At 40.6% G+C, this 26962-nt stretch overlaps 1 protein-coding gene across 1 annotated transcript; it reads left to right on the top strand.

Annotated features, from left to right (window-relative positions):
• The first annotated feature begins 1244 nt into the window (after positions 1 to 1244).
• ZBTB10 (zinc finger and BTB domain containing 10) lies at positions 1245 to 25825 on the top strand. Its single transcript, XM_058177114.1, has 5 exons — positions 1245 to 3497; positions 13024 to 13915; positions 20088 to 20225; positions 23272 to 23444; positions 24499 to 25825. The coding sequence occupies exons 1-5, from the start codon at positions 2496 to 2498 to the stop codon at positions 24802 to 24804; spliced, it is 2511 nt and encodes an 836-aa protein (XP_058033097.1). The 5' UTR covers positions 1245 to 2495; the 3' UTR covers positions 24805 to 25825.
• Positions 25826 to 26962: the final 1137 nt, after the last annotated feature.

Genomic DNA, 26962 nt, shown 5'->3' with positions numbered 1-26962 from the left:
CCATCTATGTACCCACCTATCTATCTACAATATCATCATTGGCAGTATGGTACTTATTGCAATCCATATAATGACAGAGACATATCAAAATGGAAGTCTGAATTATGGGATCATAAAAATTCTTTCCTAGTCATGGGCAATTTTGCTCCTGCATAAGAATTTAATGCTTCTTGTTTGGCAGAGAACCAAGAAGCTACTGAGCATAGAAAGTCTGTTTAGATCCACAGTATCATAATAAAAAAAGTTATGAAACAAAGCTTGAAAATTGATTTTAGGGATCCACCAAATTGAAGTTCAAGAAAACATGCATCAATTAGTTGCACAGAAATAACCCAATTAAAATAAGTGAGCCATATTTCTCCCTGCACACCCATACATCCTAACTCTAAATGTATATCAACATTTCAACATTTAATAATGAAGTATGTTCCATAAAATTTAAGAACAGACAGTATAACTTAAATCAGAAGAACTAAAACATAATCAGATAGTGATAAAGTGGAGATAATGCTACTTATAAAAATGATAAATTGTGGGAATTACAGTGGAAGAGCTATTCCTTTCTCCTATGGGAAGTAATATTTCCTTTAAAATTAACGAGTTGGTGGCTTAATTCCTCATTGTTGAAGCATTATGTCATCGTTTATCAAAAATAGTTTTATTTATGTATATAATCTAATTGTATTCATTTATACAGTGTATGCACTCCCATGGAAAAAGTCTTAAAATTAGTTTTAAGAGTGAAAACATGAATAAGTGTGTTTTATTGAACAAATGCCTTCTCGGGGAAAGAGATGAAACGAAAGGATTCAGAAATCCTCCACATTTACACTCTGGAGAGAGCCCGATTACTTAGTGAAAAGCTCCCACATTGAGCAGGGAGCTTAGAAAATAATCGACAACAATTCTGAGAAGTTCCAATGAAACGACAGTAGCGGGCGGTTTATAGTCCTATCCGCTCCTTGAGGCACGATCAATTTCTTTAAAAATGGCTTATTTTTAAAGGGAACCTCCTTTTCAAAGGACTTCAGGCGCTCGCAAGCCTGCGCGGGATCTGTTTGCAACGCTTCTTCGCCTTTCTCTTGCTCTGCTTTTGCCGGTCCCTATGCCTCCCGGCAACTCGCTTAGCAACCTTTTAAGTCGCCGGGAACGCAAACTTTAAAAGCCCCAATTTCGAAAGCCGTTCAAGTAGCAACATGTAGAAAAGGCAGCGCTGCCCTCGGTTGCCAAAGAGGCAACGGCCGCGTCAATAGAAAAGCCTTGGCACAGCGGAGCAGCGGCACGTGCGTGACCTTTATATTTAAATTCCCTCTTTCCCAACAACAGAAATAAAGGCACTCGGGGCAGTGCAATTTTCAAGTAATTACTAGGGCCTGGCACAAGGTTGGTATTCGTCAGCGGAGGCGGCCAGCGCTTCGCCACCTTAGCCCCCGGGCGGCCTTTCTGAGGTCGCAACCAGGTGGCCGCCGGCGCTCAAGGACACGCGAGGCTCTCCCGTAGGAGGCCGTGGGAGGGAGCGTCCGGTGCGCTTCAGGTGAAGGGGCTGTCCAGCCGCTGCTCCAGCCTGCGAAGAAAAGATGGCTCTTGGTGCGCGCCGGGGGAAGCGTCGGTTTTTTTCCTCAGAGGGGTGAATGTAAAAGACCTGGGCGAGGGAAGAGACCCTCTTTCGGCAGACCCGGGGCCGGTAGCGGAAGTGCGCGGGACGGGCGAAAGAGCTGACCAACGAGGCGTGGTGGCCTGAGAGGGAATTGCACTGAGGAGGGACCCAAGATGTCCACTACTGGGCGCTGGAAGGTGATGATGTCAAAGGGGTGGGGATTCATATGTGAGCCTCCGATGGGTGGGGTGCCAGCGCCTCCTTAAAATGAGGGGTGCGGGGGGTGAGGAAAGCGCGCCGAGCCTTTCGGGACGAAAGTTTGAGGGGGCAAAAACTCCTGCCAAGCCCGGGCGAGCCTGCGTGCGCCCGGCGGGCGTGACGCGGACGCGCAATAAAACCTGACACTCGCCAGCTGTTCGGGCTCCTCCTCGCCCCCTCCTTCGCCTTCTCCCACCCCCTCCCCTCCCCCGCGGCGTCGGCCGCTATTGCCGCCCCAGTGCATTGTGGGCGCAGTCCGTTGTTCATTTGCCATTCGACCTGGGCCGGGGCCTGTTGGGGCGGAAGGGCTGCTGCTGGTTGAGCCGGATCTATTGTAGGGGAGGCGACGACGAAGGCGGCCGTGCCAGCGACGCAGGCTGGAGCGTGGGGATAAGATTTTGTTCTTGCAGCCGTTAAAAGCGCTTTCAAGCGGCCCGGCGAACTGACTGACTGAAACTGCCTGGCCGGGTGGGAGCTTCGGTTGGTTAGCCGCTTTTTCTGCCTCCCCTTTTCCCCCAAAGCGATCAGTTGTGGGGTGGGAGGGGGAGCAGCAGAGAGACAGTTGGGCCGGAGCGGGAAGAGGAGGAGGGGGGGCGCGAGGGAGGGAGACAGGCGGGCGGGGGGCGCGCGGTCGCCCGCCATGTTCGCCGAGATTAACCGCAGGACCTTGGCGTTCCGGGGGGGAGGCCTGGTCAGCGCCGCCACCGCCGCCACCACCGTAGGAGGAGGAGGGGGCGGCGGCGGGGGCCCTACAGCTAACGGCAGCAGCGGGAGTGGTGGCAGCAGCGGCCAGGGCGAGGCCTGGGTCCGTCAGGAAGCCGAGCAGTTGAACGGCCAGGGGGTGGAGGAGGAAGTGGAGCTGGAGACCGTGGAGCTGGAGGTGGCCGAGTTGGAGGCCGCGGACAGTGCCGGAAAAGAGCTCTCGCCGACCCCTCTTTCGGACTCGGCGAGCGCGCCTCCATCCGCCCCTGCCCCGGTCGGCCCCATGTTCGCCGAGAGGAATCGTCGGACCTTGGCCTTCCGTGGCGGGGGCTTGGTGGCGGCAGCAAACAATGGCTGCGACGGGGCGGGCTGGTCGCGGCGGCCGTTGAACGGGCGGGGTGGCGGCGGCGGGGAGGAGGAGGAGCTGGAGTTGGAGGGGCTGCTGGAGGGGAAAGAGCTGGTGCAGGACGGGGGGTCGCTGAGCGACAGCAGCGAGGAAGAGGAAGACGGCGAGGGGGGCAGCCTTGGTGATGGCAGCGGCGCAGAGGGCGGCAGCTGCAGCAGCAGCAGGCGGTCTGGGGGGGACGAGGCGGAGGTCAACAGCGTAGGCGCGGGGGAGGGGGAGAGTATCCAACACTTTCCGCTGGCAACCCGGCCCAAGTCCCTCCTGCAGAAGCTGCACGTCTCCTTCCAGAGCTGCTGGCTTAAGGAGTTCCCGTGGCTACAGTACTGTCAGAAGACGGGACTGGTGTCCTGTGTTTGGTGCACGGCTGCCGTCCCTACCACCTCTTCTACAGACGGCGGCAGCAGCAACAACAACAACAGCAGCGGGGGTCATGACGATCTCTGCAAGGGTACCCGCAATTATAAACGTGCCCTATTTCTCAGGCATCATCTGTCAGCTGAGCATCGCCTCAACGAGCCAGTCACTGCTGAGCAGGTAAGTTGAATTGGGGTGGGGGGGGATGGGGAGGAAGAGAAACGTGGTCTACTGGACAGTGGTGGTAGGGGAAAGCAGTCATCTTGCTTGCCCTCCTTTCGTTGGAGAGCCTCGTCGGGCAGCGTACCTTCTATGAATTACTTTAAAGGGCTTCTAAAGCATTGACTGAGTTTGAGGGCATTTTATAATCCTTGTTCATGTTCTCCCCCTATTAAGGAATTCATTCTGTGCTCTGATTTTAAGGAAACTTAACAATTTTGACTGAAAGTTTAAGGGCTGTAACAGTTTTGAGGTTCAATAATTGTTACCTTTAGTATTTTTTAATGCAGTTACTTATATTGATTGTGGGGGGTACAAGTCTAGGTAGGCAGTAGCATCTGTAATTGGTTTGTATAATGTATGTGAATGTAAATATATTTTGTACTCCCTGTATTTGGCACTGTATTATGCCATGTGGTGCAAACTATCCTTTTTGCCCATTTATTTATTTTATTTATTTATTGTTTCAATTTCTATACCGCCCTTCTCCCAAAGGACTCAGTACTTTTAAAGTACTACATTCAAGTAGTACAGTAAGGTTTATTCATAATCAGAAAATCTATAAATATAGTGATATCAATCTTTCAGAAATCTTGAGAGGTCTTGAGAAATACATTCTTCCACTATACTCCAAGTAAAATTGTTTTGTGGGGCAAACTTTGTACCTATCTGTAACTTCAAAGCATCAGTGATTTTCTGGCATTAGAGGATCCAGAGAAAAGACGGCTACTTTTAAAGAGGTGCAGACAAGGTGTTCTGTTCTCACTCTATTTAGTCATTTTTTTTAGAATTGAACCTGGTGCATTAAGTACCCCTATTTTGTATTTTCAAATGTACAATGTTCAAATTTCTGTTATTTTATTAACAGTGCTAAGGTGTTTTTTTTAACCTTTTTGTGTCGTGGATTTTTCTGCTTAGTAAAGAGCTCACTGAACAATACTTCAGAAGCAAAAAAAATGAGACTAAAGTCAATTATATTTCCTCATCTGAAAATCTGCATGTTAAATTTACCGAATTTCAGCTATCTTTCCATTTTCCTTCCGATTAAAACCAAGAGTCTGCCTTGATATAGTGGTTAAGGTGTTGGATAAAAATGCAAGTTCAAGTCCATTCTCAATTGTGGAAGTTCATGAATGGACTTTGGACCATCCATTATTTCTCTACCCCTTAAGGTGATTGTGAGAAAAATAGAAGAGAGTTTCTATATTCCACTTAGAGTCACTGGAGGAAAGGCAAAACTTCCTCACCGCTGGGTGAGGTCATCAGTGGCTTTGGGGTGAGTTACCATCTGTACGCTGATGACACGCAGCTGTACTTTTCCACCCCGGGCCATCCCAACGAAGCTGTCGAGGTGCTATCCCGGTGCCTGGAAGCCGTACGGGTCTGGATGGGGAAAAACAGACTCAAGCTCAATCCCTCCAAGACGGAGTGGCTGTGGATGCCGGCACCCCGGTACAGTCGACTGCAACCGCAGCTGACTGTTGGGGGCAAGTTATTGGCCCCAATGGAAAGGGTGCGCAACTTGGGTGTCCTCCTGGATGGACGGCTGTCGTTTGAAGATCATCTGGCGGCCGTCTCCAGGAGGGCCTTTTACCAAGTTCGCTTGGTTCGCCAGTTGCGCCCCTTCCTTGACCGGGATGCCTTATGCACGGTCACTCATGCTCTTGTCACTTCTCGTTTGGATTATTGTAATGCTCTCTACATGGGGCTGCCCTTGAAGTGCACCCGGAGGCTTCAGCTAGTTCAGAATGCAGCTGCGCGGGTAATAGAGGGAGCCTCACGTTGCTCCCATGTAACACCACTCCTGCGCAGCTTGCACTGGCTTCCTGTGGTCTTTCGGGTGCGCTTTAAGATTTTGGTTACCACCTTTAAAGCGCTCCATGGCTTAGGACCCGGGTACTTACGGGACCGCCTGCTGTTACCTTATGCCTCCCACCGACCCGTACGCTCACACAGAGAGGGTCTTCTCAGGGTACCGTCCGCCAAACAATGTCGGATGGCGGTCCCTAGGGGTAGGGCCTTCTCTGTGGGAGCTCCTACTCTTTGGAACGAACTTCCCCCTGGTTTACGCCAATTGCCTGATCTTCGGACCTTTCGCCGTGAACTGAAAACGCATTATTCATTCAAGCGGGACTGGCTTAAAAGTTTTATTTCATTTTAATTGGGGTTATTTATCAATTTTAGGGTTTTAAATTGATTGTTTTAAATTTTGGCCATTAATGTATATGCTTGTTTTAAGTTTTTGTTTTAATGTGTATATTGTGTGGTTTTATCATTTGGCTGTACACCGCCCTGAGTCCTTCGGGAGAAGGGCGGTATAAAAATCTAATAAAACTAAACTAAAACTAAACTAAAATAGAAATATAACAATAATGCGATAAAAGTTGCTATATTTCAAATAACTGAAAACATTTAGTTTAATAATAAACTTTTGAAGGTGAATAAATTAATAGATAATATTACAGCAAGAAATATGTGAATGTAGATTTTGCATTCAGCATTTGAATATTGAACAATTAGATCATTTTAAATTTATAGCCAGTCAACCATGTACCCAGATATAAATGTGAGCTAGCCTATATGGGATGTCTTAACCTAATGTTATCCAAAGAAACATCAAAACTTTGGGGATCTGAAGTTGGTTTCTTTGTATCTAAACTGAGCATTCTGCCCTAATGGATGCTTGATTTCTTCTAAAGTTGTGTAGCTGTTCCATTTAAGTTCCAATATTTTATCTGGTTCTTTTTACTATTTTTATTATTCCTTCTTATACTTTGTTAATAATTATTTCTTTTAAGCCTTATGGTTTCCAAAATATTTTCCATGGTGAGGGTCCCTTTTGTTTCAGAATATGATGCAGACACACCAGAGTGAGTGAAAATACTTTTTTAAAAAAACAAAAAAAACCCTTTCTTAAGTTGTGTTTTGCCTGCTTAATAACTATCTTAGAGTTATATGGTATCTTTAATCTTTATACATTATACAAAGATTAAAGATACCATATACTATTAAAAAAACCAGTCTCAATATTTAAGTTCTGTTAGCTCACCCAGTAAATTGTCAGGTCTTATTTTTTCTTCAGAATATTTCAAGTGATTTCCTTTATTTATAAAAAAAGTTGATAAAACATTAAAAAAATAGAAAACACAAATTGATAGAAAAAATTATGTGAATTGGGTTCCCTAGTTTGGTGCTGGATTACAATTGCTGTCAATTTTAAGTAGTGTGTACAATATTATTCAGTACTATATTAACATTGTTTGATGTTGGTGACCATTATTTAATAAATACTTTTTTCAATAGGAAATTTTATCTAAACTAATATTTAAATAACTTTTCTTGCCAATTTTAAATTTATTCACTTGTTAAGTTCTCATGATTCACTGCACTATATTAATACCTCCTCATTCTTTGTTGGAGACAGCCAACTGCAAGAATATGAATTGCTGCTGTTTTCTCAGCATATCCCATTTTCTCCCAGACTAATTTGTATCTCGCATGTATGGTATTGCTGAGAGTTACTGAAAAAGGATGATATGATAGCTCAAGTATTTATTTCCTTAGAACTGTGTTTCTCAACCTTAGTAACTTTATGATGTATGGACTTCAATTACCAATATTCTGGAAATTTTGGGACTTGAAGTCCAACACACCATAAAGTTGCCAAAGATGAGAAGCACTGCCTTAGAAAGATGGGAAGACTAGTGAAGTGTGATTTACTTCAGGATAAGGAGAGCAAGCAATTATTTATTGCCCTGAACTTTGCAAAATATTTCTCAGTGCAATCTAATATACATTTGTTATTGTACTGTACTTACAATCCAAAGAAAAAATGGAATATTTTTGCTAAGTTCATGTTCTGTTTTGCTATATTCCCACATTAATTCATAAAATGCCAGATGCAAAATTAGATTGCTGTGAACAAGATTGAAATACATAATCATGGATTTTTGTGGGCTTTAACAGCCAACTGAAAACTTGTGGATTTCCTGGTGAGATACAATTTTCATTGGTTGTATCCAACTTTTTAACTATTACAATTAAAAAAAACCTGTTTCTCAAATTACAAATTGTATTTTGTTTGTTAAAATCCAAATTATATATTGAATTTTTGAAACAATATTAGATTTTTTTTCTGTGCATTGTGAATGTCCCTTGGTATGTAATACTTCCCTGTATTTCATTGGTGTCTGCATTTATATTAACAGCAACAATTTTTAAAAAATTGCAGTATAACAGTTGATAAGAAATATTATATTTTAAATAATTATATTAAATATATTATATATTATATAAATAATATATAAACAGAGAAGCTGTCCTAACTTTCATATTCATAACTGAGACATACAGAGATTTATGATGGAAGCAATTTTGAATTATGTAGAAAAGTATCATTGATAATAGAAAATTATTATATAATCTGCATTATATTATATTTAGGTTGTGTCCTTAAAATATTTCTGATAAAAGACTGCATTAATATCCTAAGAAATGCATTTTTCTCCAAAGGTTAGATGTGTGATTGTAGATATTTTTAGGCTGTACAAAATGATTGAAAATACTTTGGTTTTGTAAAGATTCCTGATAACATATTAATACTGAACAAATTTCAGGAAGATGAGTCTGTGGGATATATTCTAAATAGGGACAAGAAGATGATCTCATTCTTCAGTTTAAGGTTCCTTAAATAGATGTAGGGTATAAGACTTCAATCTTAGGGCTTGAATCGGAAAATCAGGTTAGGGATTAGGTTGGTAAGCTAATTAAAATCCTCCTATTTGTACTTCTTGCATATCAGACATCTTGAAGGAACAAGTGTCTTCACTATAAAACCAGGATGTCTTTAACCGAATAGCAGATAGTAACAAACTTTCCTTCATATTTATGTCATACATGATTATATAGAAATCTGGAATAAATATGACATAGCTATTTTCAGGAAAATAGCTTCTGGATTATCAGAATTAAAAAAGCTGGATTCTTATGGAATGGATAATAATTGCTGATACTTCTAACACTTTTTACCAAAAAATGGTATATATTAGTTGCTGGGAATGAATGAGCTCTTTGATTAGTGATATTGAAATTGTGTTTTGATGTTTAGGGTAACACAGAGGTTCCCAATCTTTTTCGGTTTGCGGCTCCCATAACACTTCGGATTTTTTCCGCGGCTCCCTTAATAGGTACATCCGATTTTTTTTTAATTTTAAGGATTTGGAAATCTACTTTTTAGATCGTTAAGGTTAGGTTAATTGAAAAATAAATTAAATACGAGCTTTAAATTCACAATTTATTGAACATCGTTTAATGATTTAAAATTATTAATGGGATGGATGGGCTTGTTGTTCGCTGCACAACTTCTCAAATCTTGGAGTAAAATTGGAAATAGCGACTCTCATTTCTTGCTCGAGGTTAATTTTTGAGCGATATTTACTTTTATTACCGCGACTGCGAAAACCCAACCGCACAAATAGGACGTTGCAAAAGGAATTAATATTCTTAGGGCTTTGCAACTATTATTCAAGTTTAATAAGAATTTGTCCATTTTAGGGTGATCAGAAAAATAGCTTTTGAAAAGTAACTTAACCACCATTAAGCAATGCCCTACTGGGGAATGACCGCCTCCAAAACTTTTCGAAGCCGCGCCCTCATGAGTAAGCCGCCGTCTGCATGACAGTAAACGCAGGCAATAACAGAGGAGGGTCTGCCCGTCTGGATTTGCTGATGGACTCGCCGTCTCCTTTGATGGGAGCGGCCTCTGCGGAACTTTCCCAGGCGTGGGGGTCCCTGCTTCGGTCTCGGAGTTTGGCCTCTCGCGATCTCCTTGTTCCCTCGGGTCTCCGCCTTGTGGAGGAGGTGGCTGTTCTCGCCTCCAGCCTGGCTCACCTGGGAGGAACCAACGGGGTGGTTTTGCTATTTTCTGCGCAGCCCCTCTTTCCCGATGCCGTCGAGCGTGGTGGCTGCGGCCGTGTTGGGCAGCGTGTCGGGTGGTCTGGGAGGCCAGTGGCGTCACGGGCAGACTGGAGGGGAGGTGCGCCGTTGCTTCGTCAGGCGGCGGGTCTGGGCGGGCGCTGTGGTTCAGGCGGGCGGGCGGGGCCGGAGCTCGCGCTTCTCCTTTGGTCCATCGTCGGCGTCTGCCGTCTTCCTGCCTGCTGTGGCCTGCCCTGCGGGGGGTGTGGGTGCGGCTGCGCGGGGGTCCCTTGGCTTTTGGAGTTGTCCCGAGTTGCGGTGTGCGAGTCCCGGTCGCTGCGGCCGTGTCCAGCTTTGTGCGTCTGGGATCTCGCGGCACCGCGTGTGGAGCGGACGCTGCTTCTTCGCGGCGCCCTTGTGGCGGTGGCACGGCTCCCTGGGGAGCCGCGGCTCACACTTTGGGAATCACTGGGGTAACAGGTAAAATCGTAGTTTTCCTGAAGCTTTTATCCTTTATACTGTCTAAAAGTTACGAATTTAGTACCAAAAGATCTTGAAGGTACCAAATTGAAGATTAGAAAAATATGTTTTAGTTACAAATGCTGGGTTTTATTCCTCACTAGACTATCTGGAAGTTTAAATGGAGGATAGCAAAAACAAAAGGGAAACATGATATATAGTTGTCATAATAAACAGCAGTAGGGAATCAATGAACTGAGACAGCATAACACTGGTAAAATTTCTCCCAGACAACATTTGAAATTAATACATAATATTGAAAATGAACAATGAAAGTGTTAGGTTTTATTTAAAAATAGTTCAATCCAGAGCAGAAATTAATTTTAATATTAGGAGGAGGCATCTTCAGTCCATTATCCCATATGGTATTGGTACAATGAAAGGAAAAAATTGCTTTGATGCCGTCAAAAGTGGAGTTGGTACACTCCAGAGGTGGGTTTCAGCAGGTTCTGACCAGTTCTGGAGAACTGGTAGTAAAAATTCAGACTGGCCCCACTCCCATCTATTCTCTGCCTCCCAAATCCCAGCTGGAGGAAATGGGGATTTTGCAGTTACCTTCCCCTGGATTGGGGCGGGAATGGAGATTTTACAGTATCCTTCCCCTGAAGTGGTGAGGAAATGGAGATTTTACAGGATCTTTCCCCTGCCATGCCCACCAAGCCACACCCACAGAACCAGTAGTAAAAAATTTTGAAACCCACCACTGGTACACCCACAAATGAATTGTGGTTCTAATACTATAAACTAAATACTATCAGTCTTATACACAGATACACAAGGCTCTTTTGTCATAGATGATTAGGTCTGTATAGTAATGACATTGTGGTCATAAGTTATTTAGAGGTTTCTTTAAGGATATTCAAGTTGATCTTAACTTCTAGATACTGTCAGTGTCTTTGAAAATGTTACCATGTTTGTCACTGCTTTCTTCTGGAATATTTTTTTAATTTTCAATGAGCACCAATATTCCAGGGAAGAAACTTTAATTTTGCTCAATATTAATTAACCAATTGTCAGTGCAAATGTGTAATATGCATCACCTATTATGCATCATAGGGCTGTGCATTCAGATGCATTACTGTTGACATAGCATTGGTCAGGAACATCTTAAAGCAGCTGCAGCTTTTCCTGGGTTCACAGCCACCCTCTGCAATTGACATATAACATGTAAGGCATTTTTCTGACAGTTGCTGCATGAGCACTGATGCACATGCCTTTTGCCTTCTGAATCTGAATTATTGCTTGTCTTTGCTATATTCTGCATCACCTGTATCTTCTAGATCAAGATTAGGGATGGTCTGCGTTACTGTGATTACAATAAAGTAAACATGCGATTTCCAATCTATGAACAAATGTTTTATGTATTTATTTACTTAGTTTGTATGGCCACCCAGCCAACAAGTGACTCTGGGAAAGAAAATAACATTGAAAACAATTGCCAGCACTAACAAAAGCATATATTGTACAAAAATAATAACAGGTATTTAAATCTAAGTGCCAAGTGCTAAAAGTAAATTTACACAGCAGCTGCGGAAGATTCTTTCATTAAGAAGGCATTTCTGTAAATTAGCAGATTTATCAGTGAGCTATGAAGTAATGCATTTGAGGGGAAATAAATTAATCCATATAAGGAGCTAATCAAGGTAGTAACTTCTTATGCAAAAGGAACTTTGGGGCCCAGTCAAAGCAAAATTTTATTTGCTGAACTATTAGATGTACTCCCAATTATCAATATTCTATACCCTATGTTTAGATAGTAGGACAACATAGCAATTGTACTACTCAGTTTCTGGCTTTAAGTATACCTGTATACTAATATACAGTGTGTAAAAGTGTGTAAAAAGAATTTTGAATACAGTATGAGTTGGATGTCTAAGGAACTTGTCATTAGAAAATATCAGTTGTATTAGTAGGAATAGTTCTCCAAATACAAGAAGTAAAAATCCCTTGCTTAGAGTCTACCTCAAGAATTGTGTTCAATTTTGGAAATCACACTTTAAAAAGGTAACTTTAGGTTTAATTTTAAGAAAAGATATTATATATTAAATAGCAACCAATTACTTAAAGAAGTGTGACTTGGAAGGAGAAAAAACCAGGAGAAAAAACCCAAGGCATAGATTTATATTTTGAATTTATATTTTAAATTCATATATATTTCTTTAGAGTAAGTAGTCTTATTCATTGTTGTGATGGGATGTTTCAGCAAGGATACAGTGATTTTTTTTTTAACTTGCAAATTGCACAAGGGCATTTACTACCCTGTTCCCCCCAAAATAAGACATCCCCTGATAACAAGCCCAATCAGGCTTTTGAGCACATGGCAATAAGGCCAAGAGCATATTTCAGGGTTCAAAAAAATATAAGACAGGGTCTTAGTTTCGGGGAAACACAGTATTACATGGCAATGAAATAGCAGTTATATTCCAATTAATAGCAGAAGTTTTAATGGCACTGGGAAATTAGTGTAATGTTATTGAATGTCCTTTGTATATAGAGGTAGTCCTTGACTTACAACAGTTCGCTTAGTGACTGTTCAAAGTTAGAACAGCACTGAAAAAAGTAACTTGCGGCCATTTTTTACACTTAAGACCATTGAAGCATCCCCGTGATCATGTGATTTATATTTGGATGCTGTCTCATATTTATGACGGTTGCAGTGTCCTGGGGTCATGTGGTCATCTTCCGCAGCCTTCTGACCAGCAAAGTCAATGAGAAAACCAGATTCACTTAACCGTGTTACTAAGTTAACAACTTTAGTGATTCACTAACAACTGTGAGATGGCAAAACTCACTTAACAAATCTTTCACTTAGCAACATAAATTTGGTCAATTGTCATAAGTTGAGGACTATCGGTCCTCACATTTGGTGTGTGATAAAATTAATTTCAGTGCGTGCTTTGTTGAACTGGAAATATATGGCAGTGGACTAGACTATAAGAAAGCAATAATATTCTAGAATTGGGTTGTTTAATCCTAAAAGTATTATTTAGAATTTAAAACCAGTCAAGTCTCAACCCAAATGTACAATCTTAATTCCTCCCTCTTTTAATTACAGGAATCTGAATTAACATCAGAATTGGCTGAGAGAGATTGTGATTATAATATTAGGCCAAATGAGAACTCTTACTGCTATCAACTATTGCAAGAATTAAATGAGCAAAGGAAAAAGGGCATTCTCTGTGATGTCAATATTGTGGTGAGTGGAAGAATCTTCAGAGCTCACAAAAATATTCTGGTTGCAGGCAGCCGTTTTTTCAAGACTCTGTATTGCTTTACAAACAAAGAAAATCGTAACCAAACCACTGTTACCCACTTAGATGTTGTTGCTGTTCAAGGCTTTTCTGTCATCTTGGACTTTCTATACTCTGGTAACCTTGTGCTTACAAGCCAGAATGCAATTGAAGTTATGTCAGTGGCCAGCTACCTTCAGATGACAGAGGTTGTGCAATCCTGTCGTAATTTTATCAAAGATGCCTTAAATATAAGCATAAAATCAGAAGCCCCAGAAGCTGTAGTTGTGGATTATAATAGAAGATCGGTGAGTAGAGACGGGTTATCTTCAAGGGATCGGAAAGTTGCTAGTTTTTGGGCCACAAGAAATCTAACTAACTTGGCAAGCAACATAAAAACTGAAAATGATGGCTACTGCATTGATGAAAGCCAGTCTGAAAACTACCAAATTAATGATTGGGTCCAGGACAGCTCACCTGAAATGGCTGAAAATGAATCTCAAGGTGAAGGAAAGGTCTTTGTGTGGAATGATATGGGTTCACAGGGACAATCGCTTCAGGAACCAGGAAAAACAAGAAGGAAAAACCCAGGTGCAAAAAGATTTGTTTACAATATACCACCCAGTAATGATGAGCCATTAGAAGACTGCTCAGCTACTCAAACTTCAGTACAATATCCAGAAGATGATCTGCAGTTTATCAAAGAAGAAGTAGCAGGTAAATGCTGGCATGATGGCCATCAAACATTATAATTAATTAAAGCAACAGAAAGTTACTTTTTCAGAGTTTCAGATCCTAACATTTTTTTATATTTCTTCTGAAATACAAAAGCATCCTTTTCTCTCGTAATTTTGAAATCATTGAGTTATTTACATATAGCTCATAGAATGTGCAGCTCCTTTAAATGAACATATAGAATAAATTGTAAGTGTGAAGACTGATGCTAGGCAGTATTGGTTTTATTGCAGAATTACAAAAATTATAGAAAGATGGAGCTAAAGTCGCACATTTATACTAAAATGATTAAACTTACTTTCCAAAACAGTTTCTTTGTAATAATGTTTAGAATTGGAATTCCGTTTAGAAGTTTATAGAATCAGTACTAAATATTTTAAACTTCCAAAACTATTAGCATATTTTACAACATGCAGAGTGCCGGCATATATGATAATACTGCTTTTGACAGTTCAATTCAATTTGTTTTTTAAAAAATCATACTTTTGAACCTCTTGAATTGCTCAGATCTGGTTTTTGTCTACAGGATATAAGACTGCTTTGTTAGAAGCATCAATAGCCAGAATATTCAGATGAAAAAAAATTCAAATCTTTGAAATCTGGGTTAAATGCTTACCACTACAGAAAAATGGCATTTGGGGAAAGTGGATAGCATTTGAAATCGGATCCTAATTCTAATAGTTTGGTAATGTAAAATATATGACACATAAAATTGTATTTTGGACTATTTATAATTTAGAAGTGTATGCTTTTAAATAAAAAAACCAATATTAAGAGTATATTATATTATCTGTTAAGGTATTTAAACATCTTAGTATAACTAATTGAGAAAAACAGGAAACAAAGCAAATTTAATAATAATAATAATATTTTAATTTGTATACCGCCCTTCTCCCGAAGGACTCAGGGCGGTGCACAGCCAGAATAAAAATACAAAGAGAAACAATACATATAATATTAAGAACACCCCTTAAAAAACGTATTCAATTGGCCAAAAATTTAAAATTTACAAAAATTTAAAACCCATAAAAGTAAATTAAAAATTTTAAAATCAAGCCAGTCCAGCTAGACGGAATAAATAGGTTTTAAGTTCGCGGCGAAAGGTCCGAAGGTCGGATAGTTGACGAAGTCCAGAGGGAAGTTTGTTCCACAGGGTAGGAGCCCCCACAGAGAAGGCCCTCCCCCTGGGGGCCGCCAGTCGACATTGTTTGGCTGACGGTACCCTAAGGAGTCCCTCTCTGTGAGAATGCACCGGTCGCTGGGAGATAGAAGATGGCAGTAGACGGTCCCGTAAATATCCTGGTCCTAAGCCGTGGAGCGCTTTAAAAGTAGTCACCAAAACCTTGAAGCGCACCCAGAAGACAACAGGCAGCCAGTGCAGTCTGCGCAGGATGGGTGTTACATGGGAGCTCCGAACCGCTCCCTCTATCACCCGCGCAGCTGCATTCTGGACTAACTGGAGTCTCCGGGTGCTCTTTGAGGGGAGCCCCATGTAGAGAGCATTGCAATAGTCCAAGCGAGAGGTCACGAGAGCATGAGTGACCGTGCATAGGGCATCCCGGTCCAGGAAGGGGCGCAACTGGCAAATCAGGTGAACCTGATAAAAAGCTCTCCTGGAGACGGTTGTCAAATGGTCTTCGAAAGACAACCGTCCATCCAGGAGAACACCCAAATTGCGCACCCTTTCCATTGGGGCCAATGACTCGCCCCCAACAGTCAGCCGCGGCTGCAGCTGACTGTACCGGAGTGCCGGCATCCACAGCCACTCCGTCTTGGAGGGATTAAGCTTGAGCCTGTTCCTCCCCATCCAGACCTGTACGGCTTCCAGACACCAGGACAGTACTTCGATAGCTTCATTGGGGTGGCCTGGGGTGGAAAAGTACAGCTGTGTATCATCAGCGTACAGTTGGTATCTCACCCCAAAACACTGATGATCTCACCCAGCGGCTTCATATAGATGTTGAACAGGAGAGGCGAGAGAATCGATCCCTGCGGCACCCCACACACGAGGCGCCTCGGGGTCGATCTCTGCCCCCCCTGTCAACACCGTCTGCATCCGGTCAGAGAGGTAGGAGGAGAACCACCGATAAACGGTGCCTCCCACTCCCAACCCCTCCAACCGGCGCAGCAGGATACCATGGTCGATGGTATCGAAAGCCGCTGAGAGATCTAATAGGACCAGGGCTGAGGAGTAACCCTTATCCCTGGCCCTCCAGAGATCATCCACCAACGCGACCAAGGCTGTCTCCGTACTGTATCTGGGCCGGAAGCCGGACTGGAACGGGTCTAGATATTTAGAAATATATTTAAAAATCAAGCCAGTCCAGCTAGACGGAATAAATAGGTTTTAAGTTCGCGGCGAAAGGTCCGAAGGTCGGATAGTTGACGAAGTCCAGGGGGAAGTTCGTTCCACAGGGTAGGAGCCCTCACAGAGAAGGCCCTCCCCCTGGGGGCCGCCAGTCGACATTGTTTGGCTGATGGCACCCTAAGGAGTCCCTCTCTGTGAGAATGCACCGGTCGCTGGGAGATAGAAGATGGCAGTAGACGGTCCCGTAAATATCCTGGTCCTAAGCCATGGAGCGCTTTAAAAGTAGTCACCAAAACCTTGAAGCGCACCCGGAAGACAACAGGCAGCCAGTGCAGTCTGCGCAGGATGGGTGTTACATGGGAGCTCCGAACCGCTCCCTCTATCACCCACGCAGCTGCATTCTGGACTAACTGGAGTCTCCGGGTGCTCTTTGAGGGGAGCCCCATGTAGAGAGCATTGCAATAGTCCAAGCGAGAGGTCACGAGAGCATGAGTGACCGTGCATAGGGCATCCCGGTCCAGGAAGGGGCGCAACTGGCAAATCAGGTGAACCTGATAAAAAGCTCTCCTGGAGACGGTCGTCAAATGGTCTTCAAAAGACAACCATCCATCCAGGAGAACACCCAAATTGCGCACCCTTTCCATCGGGGCCAATGTCAACCCCAACAGTCGCCGCGGCTGCAGCTGACTGTACCGGAGTGCCGGCATCCACAGCCACTCCGTCTTGGAGGGATTAAGCTTGAGCCTGTTCCTCCCCATCCAGACCCGTACGGCTTCCAGACACCGGGACAGTACTTCGATAGCTTCATTGGGGTGGCCTGGGGTGGAAAAGTACAGCTGTGTATCATCAGCGTACAGTTGGTATCTCACCCCAAAACCACTGATGATCTCACCCAGCGGCTTCATATAGATGTTGAACAGGAGAGGCGAGAGAATCGATCCCTGCGGCACCCCACACACGAGGCGCCTCGGGGTCGATCTCTGCCCCCCTGTCAACACCGTCTGCGTCCAGTCAGAGAGGTAGGAGGAGAACCACCGATAAACGGTGCCTCCCACTCCCAACCCCTCCAACCGGCGCAGCAGGATACCATGGTCGATGGTATCGAAAGCCGCTGAGAGATCTAATAGGACCAGGGCTGAGGAGTAACCCTTATCCCTGGCCCTCCAGAGATCATCCACCAACGCGACCAAGGCTGTCTCCGTACTGTATCTGGGCCGGAAGCCGGACTGGAACGGGTCTAGATATTTAGAAATATATTTTAAAAATAGTAGAAATATAGGATTTTCCCTTCAACTTTATTAAGTTTTTCCCATATTACCACAATTATGAGTGCAGTGGTTAGAATGTAGTATAGTAGCTTGACTCTGCCAACTGCCAGGAATTCGATCCTGACCAGCTCAGTTGACTCAGCCTTCTATCCTTCTCAGGTTAGTAAAATGAGGGCCCAAATTGTTGGGAGCAATATGCTGACTTTGCTTAGAGAATGCTGTAAAGCATTATGAAGCAGTACATAAGTCTAGGTCTTAAGTGCTATTATCTCATAATTAAAAGAAATACTTTTTATATTCTCTAAATATTGAGCAAAGGGTAATTGAAGAATTCAACATACCAAGAGTGGTTTCTTTTTGCTACATTGCTGGGCCGGGCTGGGCTTGGTGCAAGTGTAAAGGGAGTTTCTGGCACTTCATGGCCTTTAGAGCTGCAAAAATCTAAAAGCTATAGATCTGTGGTGTGCCAGGAAGTCCCTTTGTGTTTTGCAAAGCCTGGCCCAGTCTGGCCAAAGGGGCTTCCTGGTACACAACTCTGGAACTTTTTGTAGTCCCAGAGTTGCAGTGTGCCAGGAAGCCACTTTGCAACATGGAACTCGGTAACTCTGTACAAAGGTATTGCACAAAGCCCCAGTTCAATCATCCCTGCCATCCTATTCACCAATGATCTTCAACCTTCCTGGCTCCATGAAGTTTCACATACTTGCCTTGCCACTTGTGTAGCCTAGTACCCAACAGGCCACACACCCTTACCAGACTGCCACCGAGGGTTGGAAACCCCTGCTGTACACCACCCCTGCTGACTTTGCCATCTTTTTGCTTCTATTGCTGACAAGATGTGCCAGCACTGACCCTTTGTGAGGTGGCTGCTGTCACATGGGCCATCTTCCTCAGGACTTGTGAGGAAAGTGCTCTGTGAGACCTTGGGAAGAAAACCTTGGGTGGGAGGGAGTTGAGGTGCCCCTGCAGTTGTAACTGCTTGCAGCTCAAGTGCCCAAATTTTGATTACATGACTATTAGTTCATTTGTTCAGTGCTGTCATAACTTCAAACAATGCTGAACAATGGCCCTAAATTCAGGACTACCTATATAAAACAGTATAGTTGTGCTTCGCTTCTTCCTGTCTTAGAATTAAGCCATGAAGGAAAAGACATCAATGAACACAGCTGTGTTTCATCGCAGAACATTTATATACATTAAAAATATTCCATTCCAAAATATAAAGTTGCTGGGGGAGGGGGCTTAAACTGAAAATACGTTGAAATCATTGGGTTAAGTTTTAACTAAGCAATGTAGTGTTACTTGTTTAGGGAGTTTGAGTGGACGAGTAAATTCCGAAGTGTGCTTGTTTCCTTTTTCATACATAAAGTTATTCAATATGAAAAAAGTAATTCCTCTATTTCAGTTGGTTCAGTTAACTAGGGCCAGCTAAATGAGAGCTGATTTGGACCTTTTAAAGTGTTGTTAGTTTACCTGTGAATTGTCTAAAAACAAGGTAACATTTTTGCTTAGACATTTTCAAATTTATTTATTGCAATGCACTAAGCTCTCAAATGGTCCAGTAGTCAACTTTGTTGACTTTGTATTTAAAGCTTTCACAAAAGAATGTTGGAAGCAATTATTTACTATAGTAATTTATTTTGGTGTACATCTTGAGTCTTATATGAGAGTTAGGGGACATTTTGTGGGAAACATTTCTCTATTTTAAAATAATAGATTTTAAAATATGAAGCAGCACTGGTAGATTTGAATGATTTTGAAATGTAGCTTTTGAATACAATTGCTAGTAATACCTAACTCAAGACATTCTTAGGAGGCACTAATTTTTCTATATTTATCTTGTTTTGATTTTAGTCTATTTTTTAGATTTGTAAACAATTTGGGATTTGCTCTTTTAACTGTAATCTTTCATTTTATTTGTTAAGGGTTTTTTAGCCTCAATAACAGGTCCAATTTAGAGAGCTGGTTGTAGCTTAGCTTTCCTTAGTAAAACAAAATTCATAATGAGCCTTGATTTATAAATTTCCCCTATTCCTCCATCATTTTAAGCCCTTTCTATCATAACTTTCTCAGGTTCTGCCAACCAAAAGATGCTTCTGGTCATGATAGCCAGATAGAAAGTTCATAGAAACAGGAAGTTAAAACTTAGGCGATCTGTTTTTGTTTCCTCTATGAAATAGCCATGATAAATTATAGATTAGACTGGGTGTTGAATTTAGAACTGTATGTAGAATTTTCTAGTTGCAGTATGTAGCACATAGAACCAGACAATACTCAAATTAACTACTACTCAGATTGCTATTCATACTCAAATTAACTCAGGTCAAGTTTATGTAGTGTTTTGCATCCCAAAGATGTGACATTAATGCATATAGCATATACAAGGTTTAATGTACACTTTTGAACCTTGAATCTCAATGTGCCTAGGTAAAATCCTCATATGCAGGACTGGATTCCTTGTGGGACTGCCTGTCTGTGTTTTTTACGTACACTATGAGTGTTTATTTCTTTGCATTAATATTATGTCTTTTGTATAGATCTTAAAATGTATAATTTTTTTAAAAAACTCCCATAACAGGTACCTCAAATGATTTCAAGTTTGGAATATTTCCTAGTATCACCAATGATTTCAAGTTTGGGTTACTACCAGGGACTTCAAATGATTTCAAATATGGATTGCTACCTGAATCCTGGCCAAAAGAAAACTGGGAAAATGGTGAGCAAATCTATTAACTTCTGTTCAGACTTTATATTTTCTATTTATACAAGAGTAATACAATTGTACTGTATCAGAAGTGAACACCCTTCTCCAAAAATCCAAAGCCTCATAGAAAGAATCTGCAGTGGTAACTATTAAGCAAGATAACTATTGTTGAATGATAATTTGCAGATCCACAGACCATAAGAATTTTGAAGGTTCTGGCATATGTTTTCCTTCTACTAAAGATTTCTTATGCAGGAATGCTTCCCTCAAACTTGAAAAAAAGCTTTCCTAGTTTGTCTTTACGGATTTCCCAGAATTTGGAGGAGCTAATCATGTGTGTGGCCTTATCTTCATTCATTCATATAATTTAAAAATTTACTTAAACTCTGCTACAATTCAAAAATGTGCATTTTGAATTTCTGGCACAATTTTTAAAAGTTTTGGTACAATTCATCTTATATTAATTAGTATACTAATGGCGAACAAATTTCTTGTGTTTATTTGGTTTTTAATTAGAATTCTAAAATGCCAGGATCCATAATTTTAATTTCAACTGGTGGGTCAGTGGGAGAACAGAGTTTTGACATTTTAGATTGAAAACAGTATCTCTAGGGATTTGCTTTGTCTAAAATTTTGGTTGAACTCTATAAGAATGCATGAGTGATTGATTCAGTTAGCGGGCCTTTTATTTGCCAGGGTAGTACAGGTAGTCTTCAATTATGATCACAATTGAGCCCAACAGTTGTTGCTAAGCGAGATAGTTGTTAAGTGAGTTTTGCCCCATTTTACGATCTTTCTTGACACAGTTGCTATGTAAATCTCTGCAGTTGTTAAGTTAGTAACACGATTGTTAAGTGAATCTGGCTTCCCCATTGAGTTTGCTTGTCAGAAGATCACAAAAGGCGATTACATGATCCCGGGACACTGTAACTGTCACAAAGGTGAGTCAGTTGCCAAGGGTCTGAATTTTCATCATGGGCTGTTGCAGCCGTTGTGCGAAAAGCAGACATAAATCACTTTTTCAGTCCATTGTAACTTCGAGTGGTCACTAAATAAATGTATGTAAGTCGAGGACTACCTGCATTAGCATTCTGGGAAACCTTGAACAGAAATATTTCTGAAAATCTTTCTCTACAATTTAGGGGATTACAGAAATCTCTGTCTAGGACATTTTTCTGTATGCACTAGAAAATTCCCAATTTGTATATTTTATGTTATTTATTTAATAAGGATAATTGCCTAAACACTTTCAAGCAGGGGTGAAATGCTCCCAGTTCGGACCGGCTCACCCGATCTGGTAGCGATCGTGGCAGGTGGTTCGGAGGACTGGTAATAAAAATCCCTGGCCCCGCCCCCTGTCTCTGCTGAGCCGCACTATCAGCAGAGGGTTGGTTTTTTTTTAACTTTTAAAAGCAGTTTTTCTTCAGCCGAAAACATGCCTTTAAAAGAAAAAAAAAGCCTTTGAAGCTCCCGTGGCTCAGCTGAGATCGGCAGAGCCTTTAAATTCTTTTTTTTTAACAACCTCTTTGGCCGAAGAGGTTGCAAAAAAAGGGGGCTTTAAAAGGCTCCTCTGGCGATCCCAGATGAGTTCTTCATCACCAGAACCTTTAAAAACATGTTTTCTTCACCAAAGAGCTTGTTAAAATAATTATTTTAAGAGGTTCTGGGCTGCTATGAGGGAACTTCAGCTGAGATCGTCAGAGGAGCTTTTAAAATCTTTTTTTCCTCTGGCGATCCCAGATGAGTTTCCTGATCCTACAGGCTTTTAAAATCATTTTTTAACAGCCCCCACTTACAAGAGCCCATGCCCACCCAATGCCCCCTCCTCACTTATCTATAATTGTTGCTCCTTTTCATGCTTTACTTCAGGGGTCTCCAAGCTTGGTCTCTTTAAGACTTGTGGACTTTAACTCCCAGAGTCCCTCGGCCAGCTTTGCTGGGAGCTTTGCTGACTCTGGGAGTTGAAGTCCACAAGTCTTAAAGGGACCAAGGTTGGAGACCCCTGCTTTACTTCAACTACTGTAATCAACTGACTATCCCTGTCTAAAATCCATTTCCTTGTGAGCAACTCAATCTGCCTGCTTTGCTGGCTGAGGAACTCTGGGAGTTGAAGTCCACAAACCTTAAAGTTACTAAGTTACTGAAGACCCCTGATCTAAAAAAATAAATAAATAAAATAATAAAAAAATATTTGTGCAGCTTTCTGAGATTTGGTATGTTTCTGTAGTGTTTCACTCTAACTACACAAACACAAAATATCACAAAGCTGTATGTGGCATTTTGTGTGTGTGCGTGTGTGTGTGAGTCAGTTGTGTTGTGTGTGTGCAAAGTGTGAAAGTGTGAGGTTCCTGCTTGTTGCAGGGGCCATTTTGGGTGAAGTGCAGCTGCTTTTACATTGTGTGTGAGTCAGTTGTGTTGTGTGGTGTGTGTATAAAGTGTGAAAGTTGGTTTTTGGTACCTCTTATTGTTTTGTATACTTTATTATTTTTATTATTTATTGTTGGCCACGCCCACCCAGTCATCTGACCACCAAGCCACACCCACCAATTAAGCCACACTCACAGAACTGGTAGAGAAAATTTTTAGATTTCACACCTGCTTTCAAGCCACTGAAACACTTTATACGCAATTGTCACCAATCTTTTCTGATGACCTTAAAAATGGATGAATTAAACACTGGAAAATTTTTCAGAAAGTACCATGTATGCTATTGTATGTAGGCTGTTACTAAACAGTTGGAAATCACACTTTTGCTAACCTGTTCCAATCATGTGGTAAATTGCTGTTATGTTCTGTTTAACCTTGGTCTCACAGAAGTCAAGTAATTTAACATTTTAAAATGAAGGTGAATGAACTAGTTATAAGTAAACATACTTAAGGTATGTGGGTGAAATAAGTTTGGGTGTTATGGCTATGCACAGATTAGCTTTGTACTAAATGGTAATATATACATACATGTACATATACATACACAAACACTATATTATACTATGTTATTATATATATTTTGAAAAATATTTTTGCTAACTTATTAAATCACTTTTGTTTGGATTTTTAGGTGATTCTTCTCTAATCATGAATAAATTGAAGTGTCCCCACTGTAACTATGTAGCCAAATATAGAAGAACACTAAAGAGACATTTGCTCATTCATACAGGAGTGAGGTCTTTCAGCTGTGATATTTGTGGAAAACTGTTTACTCGTAGAGAACATGTAAAAAGACATTCCTTGGTATGTAACATCTACAACTTGCTACAATAAAACTTAATGTTTGTTGTATTGAATTACTCTGATATATCATGTTTCATATAGAATTAAGCTACTAACTGATAACACATTTGTGCAGTTTACAATTAAAGTGTTTAAATAAGTAGCTTGCTTCAAACTATAGCATTCTCTGTGGCAATATTTGGAATTATATTGTCCTATTGGACAAACAAACTAACATCTATAATTGGATAATGGTGAGAAGTTCCTTGAGGTTGGGCTCAAGCGTCCAAAAGCTCGGAAGACTAAACCTCTGATCCTGGTGACTGACCCAGATTGGATCCTGTAAAATGTGTTTAGATAATAAATTGGATAATTAATAAAAATTTGTCAGTTTTTTTTCTAAATACTGCAAAAATGGAAATACTTCTCTGGTTCATTATTCAGGAAGACTGCTATTGTAAATAAACTAAATGTATGAATAGAGGTCTGCTCTGGCTGAACCAGTAACCAGATCTAGATGAATATATAGAGTTTGCTTTGCTTTTGTTTCAGTAGGCATAAATAGAAAACCTGCATCTCAGCTGTTTTCTCATGCTCTGATTCAGTAACGAGAATACAGTGGTATTTTTGCACCTTACAATGTGTACTTGGTAATTAAAAAGCCAAGAAAGTTGGTGTCAGAGTTTATTTCTTTTAGTCTCAAGAACTGAAGGAAATTTAAGATTGGCATTCCTTGTTAAAGGCCGGCTGAATATCTGTTTAGAAAGTAATATTGTTGAGACATATCAGTAATATTTAATTCTGATATTAGGTTTTAAATTGCCTCCTACAATAATTTATAATTCAACTTACTAAGGAACTGGGGCTGAAATAGGAGCTGAAAAATATAACAAGAACAAAGTAACAAGCTTGTATTTTTTCATTGCTTATGAAGTACAAAATTTAGATATGAGTGTAGCCATATTGTAGCTTTCAAGTATATTAAAATCTTAGTTTGGATTAATTACAAAGCCTAAATAATTTTTAATAAATCTATATCAAATCTGTTGATGTAATAATTCTATCCTTTATGCAGGTTCACAAAAAGGATAAGAAGTACAAATGTATGGTGTGCAAGAAGATTTTCATGCTAGCAGCCAGCGTTGGAATAAGACATGGATCTCGGCGTTACGGTGTTTGTGTTGACTGTGCAGACAAATCTCAGCCAGGAGCGCAAGAGGGAGTAGACCAGGTACAGGACACCGATTTTCCTAGAGATGAAGAGTTTGAAGAAAATGAAGTAGGGGAAGCTGATGAAGAGCTACCTGATGATATAGAAGAACAGAATGACCAGACTCGGTGGGATGAATCTGGGGAAGTCTGTGTGCCTTTAGAAGACTGAGGAGATTTGATCTTATAGATGCTTTATTTTGATGTCATACAGACTGACCATGTTGAATTTTTGGACTGAAGGCTTGGAAAAAAATATGGTACAGGCTGGATGAAAGTTATGTTGCTGTGAAACTTATAGGGTTAAAGCCTTATAGCAAAAAAAGGATTATTAATTTTTTTAAAGATATTTGCACAGGACTGTACAGCATACAGTCATTTGGTTGAATTATAGAGTCCTCACACCTACAGTCAATTATCAAAGTAAAAATGTATTTTTATTATTTATAGGATATTACTATTTGGGTCCTAATCTGGCATAGTACTTAACTATGCCTATGTTAATCATTCATGTGTCTCTTAACATGGATGAAATAAATTGCAATTTTTGGAGATGGCTCCCTTGATTCCAATCATAGTTTTTGAACAAAAATGGCTAGTCTGGCATAGTGGCTCGCGTTTCCTAAAAGGAGGCTTTACCTCACCTCTCTTGCCATTGCCCTTCCCCCAATAGTTTAAATATCCAGCTTCTGGATGACATGAATCTGTGTCACTTAATTTTGTCAGGATATGGTAGCTGACAAGTCCTGGAAACCTAATCACTGATATTTAATTTCCTGAGTTACTTAGGTTTCAGTACTTTTGAGTTTGCAAAATGCTACAGCTCTTTCACCAAATGTTAATAATGATTTAAAACTGCAAGGAAGATTGTGATTGGAATGAAAGAAATGTTCTCCTTGTCACTTAAAGAACTTTATGTTAGACACTTTTTGGCGTGGCTGCCCATATTTTAATTTATGTTTTTGTTAGCACTATTCTATTGGCTATTACTTTTATTCACTACTGTATACCTCAATCCATCACAAAGCTTAGAGTCCTAGAATCTGAAAAGGAGTGTAATTGATATTTTTGATTTTAATAGTCCAGCCCAATTTGTCTGCTTTTGTCTAGTTTTTGTTATGTGAAAAATTAGACATAAGGCTGTCTATTTTTTTGTGCCCCATTGCTTTTCATTAAAGTAAACACAAACTGAATCTTTGCTTCTCTCCTATTTTGGGGGTTCTTTTATATACCAAACAAACTACGTTTAACTTGGCAGCTTAATTTGCTGGAACTTCTTTTTTTAAAAAAGAAAATTGTTAATATAATTGCTGGAGCTATTTATCCCCAATGCTCTTTGCTTCTGTTTTTGGATGAGAAGTTGAAACTTGAATTTTTGTAGCCATAAACCTTTTCTAAACTTGTTATATTGTACCAATGATTTCAGGCCTTTTTTTCTGAGGGAAGGGAGGGTATTGCACCTTTTTTATGCTTAGAATTCTCAGCTTCATCTAGCCTGAATGCACGTGAGCTACCTGAAGTTTAGACATGCATTCAATATATTACTATGTCACAGTGAATAAATATGCACAGCATTTATCATAATACATAGCTAGGCCAGTGTGATAGTACTGTATTATAAGTTGAGGGTCACCATATTTGAGTTTATTAACTTTAAAATGAGTATATTTTCCTATTTTATATCTGCGAACTAAATTATGGTAGTTGTGTGGTAAACTTAATTGCTTTGACAGATAGAATCTTAATGGTGCGCCATCTGTTCAAAGTTTATATATATATATATATATATAAAATATATATAAAATATATTTAAAGAGACAGCTTTATTATCCCTTATTTCAATACAACAATGGATTAATGTTAGACACTGTTTCTGCTGGATGAAACAGAGACTGAATCATATGGGTATTAAATTGTATAATCTTTTCTATCCAAATACATCATTGGTAGATTCCACATCACTGTAAACCTGACAGATAAGTAGTTCTTGGGTTTTGTTTTTAAGAACTGAAAACATCTTATTCTCTTCTAGACTGAAATGAGTAATGTGTAATTCTTTTGGGGTCCAAAGTAGAAAATAGTTGGGAAACATAATATGAATGGGAAGTATTTTAAACGTTAAGTAAATGTTCTGCTCTGTGAATATGTAAGTTATAGTATAAAGATTTCTTTCATCCCATTTATTCCCCATAAAATAGTTTACAATTGATCTACCTATCTTTAGTCCAAAAATCACCTAAATCTGCTTTATTATAACATACTATTCACTTAATGCTTAAACTGGACCTGGCTTTACATTCTTAATGTATTTTACTTACTCTCTTGAAACC

The sequence above is a fragment of the Ahaetulla prasina genome, chromosome 3, assembly GCF_028640845.1.
Source record: "Ahaetulla prasina isolate Xishuangbanna chromosome 3, ASM2864084v1, whole genome shotgun sequence".
NCBI lineage: Eukaryota > Metazoa > Chordata > Lepidosauria > Squamata > Colubridae > Ahaetulla > Ahaetulla prasina.
The sequence above is the reverse complement of the archived record's forward strand: the minus strand, read 5'-3'. Positions and strand labels throughout refer to the sequence as shown.